At 37.5% G+C, this 12,294-nt stretch overlaps 1 protein-coding gene across 1 annotated transcript in view; it reads left to right on the top strand.

Moving 5' to 3' along the window:
- The first annotated feature begins 10,165 nt into the window (after positions 1 to 10,165).
- G2E3 (G2/M-phase specific E3 ubiquitin protein ligase) overlaps positions 10,166 to 12,294 on the top strand; it is a 54,040-nt gene continuing 51,911 nt past the window's right edge. The window contains 1 exon segment of the mRNA XM_082452118.1: positions 10,166 to 10,308. Coding sequence (XP_082308244.1) covers positions 10,238 to 10,308 — 71 coding nt within the window. The 5' untranslated portion in view covers positions 10,166 to 10,237.

Raw genomic sequence — 12,294 nt, 5'->3', positions numbered from 1 at the left:
GCAAATATTAACAGACATAAAGGGAGAACTTGACAGTAACACAATAATATTAGGGTACTTTAGAATCCAAGGCAATCTACAGATTCAGTGTAATCCTTATCAAAATACCAATGGCATTTTTCACAGAAGTAGAACAAATAATTCTAAAATTTCTATGGAAACAAAAGACCCTGAATAGCCAAAACAATCTTGAGAAAGAAGAACAGAACTGGAGGCATCTTGCTTCCTGACTTCAAACTAGACTACAAAACTACAGTAATCAAAACAGTATGGTACTGACACCAAAACAGACACATAGACCAGTGGAACAGAATAGAGAGCCCAGAAATAAACCCACATGCTTATGGTCAGTTAATCTACAACAAAGAAAGCAAGAATATAGAGTGGGGAAATATAGTCCCTTCAATAAGTGGCACTGGGAAAACTGGACAGCTACATGTAAAAGAATGAGATTAGAACATTTTCTCACACCATTTGCAAATATAAACTCAAAATGGATTAAAGACCTAAATGTAAGACAGGAAACCATAAAATTCCTGGAAGAAAATACAGGCAGAACACTCTGACATAAATTGTAGCAACATTTTTGGGTCTGTCTCCTAAGGCAAAGGAAACAAAAACAAAAATAAACAAATGGGACCTAATTAAACATAAAAGCTTTTGCTCAACAAAGGAAACAAATGAAAAGACAACCTACTCAATGGGAGAAAATATTTGCAAATGATATGACCAATAAAGGGTTAATATCCAAAATATATAAACAGTTCATACAACTCAATATGAAAAATTAAACAACCTGATTTAAAAATGGGCAGAAGACCTGAATAGACAAAGAGGACATACAAATGGCCAATAGGCACACGCAATGATGCACAACATCTCTATCATCAGAGAAGTGCAATCAAAACCACAAAATGTCACCTCACATCTGTCAGAATGGCTGTCATCAAAAAGACCACAAATAATAAATGTTGGCGAGGATATGTAGAAAAGGGAAACCTCTTACACTGTTGTTGGGAATGTAAACTGTTTCAGCCCCTATGGAAACTGTATGGAGGTTCCTCAAAAAACTAAAACAGAACTACTCAGGATGTATGAATTAAAATATTGTGAAGGAAAAAGAGCAGGCTTTATATACAAACAAGCTGGAATTAAAATATCAGTTCTGCCTACTGTGGCCTTGGGCAAATTACTTAGTCAAATTAAATCCTGGTTTCATCACCTATTATATTAGTCAGGATTAAGTAAATCAACTTTTGGATAGTTTTAGCACAGTGTTTGGAATACAGAAAGTATTGAACAAATGTTAGTTCCCTTTCCCTTTTCCAATTTCCTTTTGTTAGTTTACATTTACAAGAAATCTGATTGCCATTTATGATCTCTGTCCACATACTGAAATTTAATATCTGTTACTGTACAAATATCAAAGAAGACACAAGCCACTTCTGAGATACTAGCATTGCAAACTGAAGTTAGTGAAAAGAAGAGGACGTAGCGATCATAACATCTGACTCCCCCAAATTCTCACTATCTACTTGAGCTGCAGATATAGCTGGTTAAAGCTAATCTATTATTAGCTCTGTATATGAACGTGGTTAACATTTTCAGGTTAGCTGCAAAGGTGGAAAGTAGAGAATGAGTCACTGAGGAATTTATTGTAGGCACTGAAGGGAAGAAGAAAGGAGTGAGGCTAAGATCCACTTGGGAGGAGAGTCCTGGGTGACTCTAAAGTGGACCACCAGCCGAAAGGAACTGGACGTGGAATGCCACATGCCACCAAGAGGAGAAGGAAGGGGATGTTGACTGTATGGTTTGCCTAATCATAATTATCATTAAAAATATTCTCTCATTTCCAGTTCACAACATTGCTCATAAAAAAGAATGAAATAATACCATTTGCAGCAACATGGATGGAACTAGAGATTATCACACTAAGTGAAGTAAGTCAGACAAAGACAAATATCATATGATATAGCTTATATGTGGAATCTAAAATACTACACAAATAAACTTATTTACAAAACAGAAACAGACTGACAGACATAGAATACAAATTTACAGTTACCAAAGGGGAAAGGGGGGGAGGGATAAATTAGAAGTTTGGGATTAAAATATACACACTACTATATATAGACTCAATAACCAGTAAGGACCTACTGTATAGCACAGGGAGCTATACTCACTATTTTGTAATAACCTGTAAGGGAAAAGAATCTGAAAAGGAATATATATATGTGTGTGTGTATATGTATGTATAACTGAATCACTGTGCTGTACACCTGAAACTAACACAATATTGTAAATCAGCTGTATTTCAATAAAAATTAAAAGAATAAAGTTCACAACAAACCTGTGAGGTAGTTATTATGATTTACATTTTTTTTAACCAATAGTGATGCTCAGAGGGTCGGGTTGGGTTCTTCATACTTAGCTTGCAGGTAATAGTGCTAGCATTTAAATCCCAGCCTGTCTAGATCTAAAGTCCAGGCTCTTAACATTGTAGTCTGGTGTCCTTGAAGAATTTTCCCTAAAGAACAGCCATAAAGGTCTAAGCCAAACTTTAAGCAATTGCCTGCTTCCTAAATGGTAATTCTATGTCCTGGACTTTTGTGAATTTGGTCTTTTTCCACCTTCGTCAAGATATGCTGGTGAGAATCGGGCTCATTATAACTGAATCACTTTATTGACACACTTGAGAGGTCATTTTCCTGGAGTATTCTGTCAGGGATTAAAAAATCAAAGTACACAAAATAAACTGAAAACAGTTTTGATTGCCAGCAATTGTATCCAAGAATTTTTAAGATTCTCTTCAAACATGTTGTTCATGACTTGATTTTTTTCTGGGTGGCATTACCAATGTGTATGCCTACATTTGGAGTTACTCTTAACTGGAAAGAGGCTCTGATTTCTGTGTAAACACTTCAAGCCGAAAGACAGCAATTAAGAAAAGCAATCCGGACAATCATTTGTTTGAAACACCAACGTGGAGAGGAGGAAAGTTAACATAAACATATCATACCTTAAACCTATATTGGAACACCCTGTTTCATATTGGCTACAGGCAATCTTTGAGCCCTGTTTGCTAAAAATCATGTAGTTACCCAGCAGGAACGGTATCATTCCAAACACTGCTGTTAATAAACCTGCTTATTATCCAAACAACTCTGAAACAAGAGACCTGAAATTGATGTTTTGGGTGGTGCTTCCTGCTGCCAGGAGGTGGTGTGTTTGATTTAAAAGACACTGAACCAGGGTTAGATTAAAAATTTAGATCAAAACATTCATGTGAATGGGACATTGAGAAAAAGAATTCTGTTTGGCAGGAAACAACAACCTACGTTTCCTAAAATCTATTTTGATTCAAGTTCAAAATTGATGTAAAAAGACTGGTCAGGCAAACTAATATAAGGAACATTTTAGAATACACTGTGAAAGCTCCATTCACAAATTTATTAACACTGCTGATAGCATAGAATATGCTTGACAAACACTTCTTGATCATGGAGCCATACACTAATAATGGTCATATGCTTATTTTGTACAGTATTCTCATTATGACCTGTACATGAGGTGATCAATTAAATCAACTAATTTGTTTTGCAACCATGGGATGGAAACTCTGTAGCACTAATGCCATAATTATAGATGTTAAATATATTCCAAAGTATTCAAATACTTTGCTGAGAAATAGAGAAGAAAGCTTTAGGAATAGACAAGGAGAGTGAGAATAGAGAGGGTAAGAAAAAAATTCATTAAAGGAGGAAGTGAAAAATACAAATCTGAGGTAAATATGGAAGCAGTGACAAGATCATGGTAGAGTAGGAATAATTAAAGCTGGGGGAAAGATAATTACTTCTATTTCATGCTTTCAAATGTTTGTTAGAAGTTGGTGAAATAGAATTTTGGGAACAGAGTCCCATGTTAGCCTGTATTCTTAGAAGGGAAAAATTGTGACATATTTTAAACTGTGCTGGCCAGTATGGTAGCCATTACCCATGTGTGGCTAATGAACACTTGAAATGTGGCTAGTACAAATTGAGATGGGCTGTAATGTAAAACATATACCAATTTCAAGACTTAGTACAAAAAAATGTAAAATGTCTCAATAATCTATTTCACTGATTGCATGTTAAAATGATAACATTATAGACATATTGGGTTAAATAAAATATATTACTTCAATTAATTTCACCTATTTCTTTTGATTTTTTAAAATATGACTACTAGAAAATTGCAAACTATATATGTGGCTAACACTTGTATTGGGCAGTGATGGTCTAAAGAATTGCTGAGGAGAGACTAGACGGATTCTATTCTAGAGTTCCTGAAAGGAGAACAGTCACCTTGCCTACCTATTGTTTTTACCCCTGTCTTTTAGTTGTTTTAGCACCACTGCACATGGTAGACTAGTAAGTGGAACAGAGAAAAACTGGCATGTAAGGGACAGAAGTAGGAGGGAGTAGGGAAGCTATTTGTTCCTCCCCTTGCATAGCCTCCAAAAGAAGTACTTTTTTGTAAGGCAGTATGTTGACATTAGACTTAAGTCTATAATGATATAATAAAAGATATTGAAGAAAGATGTGTAAAAGCCAAAGTGGGAAACATGAAAGTGTTTTTACATGTTTGCTCACTTCCTCAACATCTACCAACAGCCCCCTCCCTGGCCCTCTCCCCCTTCCCAACACACACCCACGCTCCATTTCTAGGTCAAGTAACATAAGAACCTGACTAGGCCGCTAATTAGACTTTTTTGAATGCTCCCTTTTAAAAGTGTATTTCTCATTGAGTGCCTCTGCTAGGGTTCTGAGTAGCAGGAAAATTAATATAATAAAAGTTTTGTTCCAAGATCTCAGGGATGATCACTAGTTAGGGGAGCAGATAGATGAGGTGACGTTGGGTGCTAGACAGAATGTTGACAGGAATTGATAAGGAGTGCTTTAAGGGCAAAAAGCTAGAAATTTATCCTCAAGGTAGACACACATTCAGGGACCTATCCTGGTAAGCAGGTAAGCAGATGAGACTAGGATCTGCCAAAAATATGGGTCAAGTATTTGTTTCAAGTGTGGGTAGGAGATGAGGATCAAGAAAATCTGCCCCATGTGAAAGACAAAAAGTGTTAGCAGAACTTCAGTAGGGCTAACCAGGGGAGGAATGGGTTGCTGTAAAGGACAGTTTAGTCCAACAATGTGAATTGATTCTAGGTGAGTGGTAATGTAAGAATTAGTGCCATGGTGCAGGGCCAGGCCTATCAGCATTATTGTATAGCAGAATATTGTTACTTTTCTAATTGAATAGTACCATTCTTCATTTTCATTTGTATGTCTTTGGGGGTTCAACAGCCCTAACTTTGGAGGCAGCAGTTTATGGGGCAAAGCCACAGAGCTTTGTGAAGTCTCCTTAATAGTAGGGATGTACCCTAACTTATTCAATCACCTCCCTCCTGATAGACAGTTGTTTTTAATTAGAAGTGCTTCAAAAGCACTAGTGTGTTTATTTCTATAGGAGAACCCCAAAGTTGAGAAGATTTGGTCAAAGAGTTAGTTTCCAAAAGAGTTGTAGCAGTGCATGCTCCCAGTATATGAGTATGTATATTTTACTACTACACCCTCCTGTTATTGGATGTTGTAAATTTAAAAAATTTTTGCCAATCCAAGAAAGGAAAATTAGTTTTTAGGTTGTGTGGTAGTGAGGTTGAGTATTTTTTTGTTTATTGTCCTTTCTCATTTCCTCTTCGGTGATTGTTTGTTTCTTTTGATTATTTTCATTACTTTTTGAAAAAATCAATAAAAATTGTTCACATTAGAGTTGTTAACCTTGTATTGTATGTACTATAAATATTTTCTCATGATCTCTCATTTATCTTTTGATGTTTTATGGTGAGTCTTGCCAAAGAAATACTTTAAACTTTAACATAGTTCTATGTCTTTATAGGGGAGGAAAATTTTTTACCTTTACCTTCTTATGTTCATTACTTGGAGTTCTGCAAATTAAACTGACAAATTAACAGGAGAAAAGTTATAAAATTTTTCTTTGTAATTTTACAGACACAGGGGGTCCACAGAAGAGTGAAAACCCAAAAAAGTGGTTGGGCTTGAGTGCTTATATACCATTTTAACAAAGGGTAGTAAATTGTGGAGTGACTAGACAAAAGAGGAAGGATTTGGGCTTCTGGGAGTGGTAAATTGTGGGAAGGTAAATATGTGGGAGAAACTAATGGTAGACAAGGGTTATTTAGTAGGGCTTTTTTATGCAGACCCATCTGAGTGTCATCTCCATCTCAGTGATAAGGGGTGTGGAGGAGGGGGACAGCTTCACAAAGGGAAATTTATGCCCTGCTTTTAGTTAGACAGGGGGGCAGAGAGTTCTTCCTGTGTCTGCTTTTTCTCAATTGTCTTCAGCTCAAAATAATCTTTATGCCAAAGTGGCATATTTTGGGGTGGCATATACACACATCTTTTATTTTATGGCTTCTAAGTTTCCTTTCTTCTGTAAGACGTCCCTTCTAACCTAAAGTCATAGTTATTCTTCTAATTTTTCTCCCATTTCATTTTAATTGTATTTTTTATATTTCAATCTATAATCCTTCTAGAATTTATTTTGGCCTATGGTGCAAGGTGGAGGCCTAACTCTGTATCTTCCGTATAGCCAGTTATTGCCATTTGTTGTTAATTTATGAACAAAAACATCCTTTTCCCACTAAACTGAAATGTCACCTTTGTATCAGCGTACAACTGAATTTTTCTGATTCTCTCTGCATTTGAATTTTTTTTCACTATCTCTCTTTGATTATAGTAGCTTTGTGGTAAGTTTTTCTATTTAGTAATATAAATTGTCTACTCCCAGCTTTTGCTAATCTTCTTTTTTAAATGTCTTAACGATTCTTAAATACTCATTCTCCATTTACAAATATTGAAATTAGTTATGTTCACCAATTATATTTTTTAAAATATCAGGTCCTATACTTTTCTTTAAAATATATTTCTAGCCATTTTATTGTTATTGTAACTCATGTTGGTTGTAGTAAGAACCTTTCAAAGTAGGGTCCAGGAGTGCTTCTGCCAAAGCATTTTGTATTGGCTCTTGTGTGTGAGCTGAGGACCACTGGTCCCAGGAGTGCTTTTGTTTCGTTTTCTGCTGCCTAAGGAGTGAATAGAAGGAGGAAGGCAGGGAAGAGAGAAAGTTCCATTAGCTATGATTCAGATTTTCTATGAATTCAGTTCTCAGCTAGCTCAGACTCCTGAAGGGTTATCAGAAACTACATAAAATTCTTTGTTCTTTTTTTTTTCAGTTTTTGCAGCTTTTATTAAGTGCAATATTCACATCAATATATTTCAGTTAATTTAAAAAAATTATTAGCTATCAGAATGTCCAGTCCAATGGCCATATTTGTTAGATTTAAATATGTCCTGTAGTGAATATTTTCTTTAAAAAGTTCTTAAGTCTGGATTTACTCAGGCTCCTTGAAATAGTCAGTGGGTATTTATTGCAGATCTTCTTTGTTCATGAAATACTGTAACATTACTTGAATACTGATTGTATTCAAATTCACCTGCACTCACTCTTGGTAAAAAAGGGAATAACAGTTTAAATATGCAAATACCTTGATATTCCATTCAATAAACACTAGCCCTAGGCAATTTATACATTAAGCCTGACCAGTCCTACGAGAAAAATATGTCAGTGACTTTAAGGAGCTCTCTATTGCTGAGGAAAAATTAATCTCATTGGACTGACTGATGGCAGGGCTGCTGGGTGATGATAACTTTGTCAACATTTTGGTGGAAAAAACTGAAGAATTCATTAAGGGTCCTAAAGAAGGACTGACTAAAAAAAGAAAAACTCAGAGGACAAACATTAAAAAAAAAACCAAAACCTGCTTATATAGTCATATTTAAAAAATCATATATCTAGGGCTTCCCTGGTGGCGCAGTGGTTAAGAATCCACCTGCCAAGGCAGGTGACACGGGTTCGAGCCCTGGGCTGGGAAGATCCCACATGCTGCGGAGCAACTGAACCCGTGCGCCACAACTACTGAGCCTGTGCTCTAGAGCCCGTGAGCCACAACTACTGAGCCCGTGTCCCACAACTACTGAAGCCTGCACGCCTAGAGCCCGTGCTCCGCAACAAGAGAAGCCACCGCATGAGAAGCCCACGCACCGCAACGAAGAGTAGCCCCCGCTTGCCGCAACCAGAGGAAAGCCCGCACGCAGCAACAAAGACCCAACACAGCCAAAAATAAAATAAAATAAAATTAAATTAAAAAACAATGTATCTATATATTCTATCTATATATACTATACATATTTTTATGATTGGGGAGTTTTTCAAGGGCACTTTGAGTACATTTAACTTTTTTTTTTTTGGCTGCACTGTGCAGCTTGCGGGATGTTAGTTCCCCGACCAGGGATTGAACCCTGGCCATGGCAGTGAAAGCACCCAGTCTTACCTAGTGGACCACCAGGGAATTCCCTGAGTACATTTAACTTTTGCTTGCAGATTAACTTGAGAATTTAATTCCTGTGAAGGATGGAACTTAATGGTGGGAAGGTGCCAAGAATTATGAAAAATATAGGAAAATATATGACAGTTTCTGCCTTCAAGGAACTTGAAACAGCAATATATTTAATGGGGCAGAATTAAAAATGTGGGACATTAAGTAATACAGCATATCATGAATGACAAAATGTGTGGTCAAACCATTACTATGTAACTGCTGAATGAATTGATGAATGAATGAATGGACACAGATTATTCAAACATTATACATTTCCCCATTTATTAAACCTGATTCTTCATCTAGAATATACTCAATTTCTAGCAATCTTCTTTTAAAAGCAATTAAAATTGCAAGAGTAAAACATGCTTATTTAAAAAATTCAGCTGGTTATAGAGCAAAAGTTTCTTCCCGTCCCCATTCACCAATGGGGTAACATTTTACAGTTTATGTATCCAAATTTTGTATGCCATACACATACACATACTTTAAAAGGATGCTACATATATATATATATATATATATATATATATATATATATATATATATAGTCTTTCTGAAGCTGATTTTCAATTGAGTACCTACTGATCTACATCATTATTTTTAGTGCCTGCACAGTGTCAGTATATCAGCTACTAAATTATCATAACTTACAGTATTTAATCATTTCCTTATTGGTAAACACGTAGGTTATTTTCTACTTTCCACTGTTAAAAACAGTACATCACTTAATAGCTTTACACACCCTTATGTCAGATTATCTATAAAATAAATTTCCAGAAATCTAGTGAATCTTTCAAATTTCAGTTTGATAGAGTCTGAAGATGTTCTGTTATGGCTTGGTTTGAACTGATCAGTTTAGGTCAATCGATGCTCTTAGATGTGAGGATGATCTGGTGGTAACGTCAAGATCAGAGTTAGAGGGTTTTTTTGTTTGTTTGTTTTTGCCTAACAACATGTTGTCTGTCCTTCCTTTCCTTTCTGTACACTTTTCGGATCAAGGATACATTGCGCGGTCCTTGGCAAAGGAAAATGACACTGTTGTCCCAAGAATCTCATAGGACAACCACATAGTAATCTTGTAAAATGGTCTGTAAGAGGGGGAAAAAAAATTTGTCGCTTTCTAACACTTATCCTCAAAAATGTTATTTGGGACCAGGAACCTTTCCGACCACTCCATTTTCAATCTGTTGCTGGAATAAGGTGATTGGCGCACTTGGCTTTTTGTCTCCCTCAAACAGGGGAGGGAAAGAGGTTAAAAGCCCTGACTGTGCCGCGACAGGTCTCAGGAGACCCAAAGAAACCCCGTACTAAGTATGCGGAGGGTTCGTTTCTTCCTTCCGGCTGTAGCTCGTGCTTAAGAGACGGCAGAGGGGTAAAAACGTCCGGACTCGGTTAGTGCTTTTATTCTCTCCTTTCCTGGAAGTGAAGAAAATTCAGCATGTCTCGATCCACTTCAGAAACAAGAGGATCCTCTCACGAGCCACCCGGCAGCAACACCAACCCCGCTCCCGCACTTCTCTCTGGACCTAAGTAGGGAGAGAGACAAAAGAAACTGAACGGAAAAGGACCGAGCAGAGACGGCACTCCGCGGAATAACAGCGGTGGGCGCCTCGCCCTTCCACAACTCCCGCGTCGCCGCGGGCCCCGCCTTTCAGGGGCGGAGCTGAGCCCTCCTTCCGGGTTGCAGGCGGAAGTGGATGAATTTGAATTGTGTGGGCCGTTGGATGGGGCAGCTCCCGGATGGCGTGTGGCGCAGCGCGAGAAGGGAAAAGTGACACGGCCGCTCTGGAACTTCTGCCCAGCGCGCCTCGGTGAGTGGATGGCGAACGGCAAGGAACTGAGTATTTCAGGGGGAGAAGCGGAACCGTCGGATGGCACAGGGGGTCGGGAGGCGGGACAGTATAGCGGGGGCCTCGGAGTGCCTTTGGGGGTGTCGGGTGGTGGGGCCGGACGTGGGGACTTTGGGAAGTCGGGGCAGACGGTTGGCGCACACAGGCCAACTCTATAGAGTACTGAGGATTCAGAAGCCAGACCACCCCCGAGATTAAACCTTGTTTAATCTCTGACTTTCTGGTAATCGCAGTTCAGTATTTCCGCCAATTCGTCTCGAACGCTGAAGCTTCAACAGTAGTTATTGCGAAAGCTTTACCGTAAGCAAAAGAATCTTTCTTTATTAAAGATGGAAGGTTGGGGACAGGTTTAGAATGAAGAGATCCTCTGGGGGAATCCGAGTACCTCCGAAGAGGAGTAGTCTTTATTACTCTGGACCGCAGGTAATTGACAGCCTTTGAAATGCCTGGTGGGGATTTAAACTGAAATCTGAGTATCCTTTGTGTTCAAAACACGGATATTTTTCTTTCACGGTTGACGTTTTTCACGTAACGCAAAAATCCGAGACTCTTGCTCATTTAAACTGGCTATGTTGTAACAGCGGTGATTCACAGGGGTCTTAGTTTGCTAACAATAGGGATGAGGTTTAGTTCCACAGACCTGCCTTTTCACCCCCTTCATTCATTGGCCAACTGGGTTATTGGGGAGTCATTTTGAAAGTACTCTACTAATGTTTCCAGCTTCGGGTTTTCTCTGTTTCGGTTTTTTGTTTTATTTATTTTTAATGACTAACTACCTCAGATATCAAACTCTAACCTTCTAACAAAGTCATGCTTTCTGGAATAATTTAAATGTGTATCCTACATGTAAACTATAAGTGGGCATTTAAGTGTGTAGAAATTTTATATCTTGCCTTATTGAAAACTGTCAGAGTAATTTTGTTGCTTTATAGAATCAGATATTTTATGCTTCTTTTAAGGTTTTAACACCAGGGTATCTTACCATATAAATGTATAAATTTCTTTTAAAAAGTAGGATTTAATAATATTCAGAATAAACGTTCCTTCATCCATGCTGGCTACTCCTACTCTCCCATCCCTGGTAATGAACTTTTGTTTTGTTATTAGCCAGGAAAAATAAATTTAAATATTCAGTAGTTATCGTTAAAATTTAAACATTTTGTGTAGGACTGCAGCAAAGATATAAGCTATACTTTGTTAAGCTTTGCTTATTCAAACCTTAAGGTTCTGTTTATTTCATATAAGCTACCAGCAAATGGTAATTTCCAAAAAAGGTTAGTCTCTACATTTTAATCTGTTCCTTTTCCTTACCTGGACTCTTTTCTTTGGATTTTTGCTCTATCTACCTAAATCAGTGAGTTTCAACTTTTATTGTGTACACATTACCTTGAAGGGTTTGTCAAGTGCTGATTCCTGTATTTCCGATCTCAGAGATTCTGATCCCATAGGTCTGGAGGATGGGGTTCTGTAAATTTAACTTGAAGGTTAGAAAACTTGACCAGAATTTTTAAAACACTGACTTGATCTTTCTTAGAGAGGCATTGTAATATGTTGGTTAAGGGCATGAAACTGGACCCAGATTGCTTGCATTTGAATTTCATCTCCACGACTTGGTAGTTGCCTGACCCTAAGGAAGCTGCTTAACCTTTCAGTGCTTCCGATTCCCTCAACTATAGTGGAGATAATAACAATACCTATCTTGTAGGGCTGTTGGGAGAATCAAATGAATCAGTACGTATTAAAATCTTAGAATAGTGTGTGGCACATAGTAAATGATACATATATCTCCTATTATATTGGGTAACTAAGCATTGTGCAGTATTTACATACATTATCTCATTAATCTTCGCAAATAACACTGAGATATGTACTGGAATTTTCACATAAGAAAACTGAGGCTAAGAGAGGTTCTGTAATTTGTTCTCACACAACTAGTAAAATGTTTAA

The sequence above is a fragment of the Balaenoptera physalus genome, assembly GCF_965194825.1.
Source record: "Balaenoptera physalus genome assembly, chromosome: 2".
Classification (NCBI taxonomy): Eukaryota; Metazoa; Chordata; class Mammalia; order Artiodactyla; family Balaenopteridae; genus Balaenoptera; species Balaenoptera physalus.
Note: the sequence above shows the minus strand (reverse complement) of the source record. Positions and strands in the feature narration are given on the sequence as shown.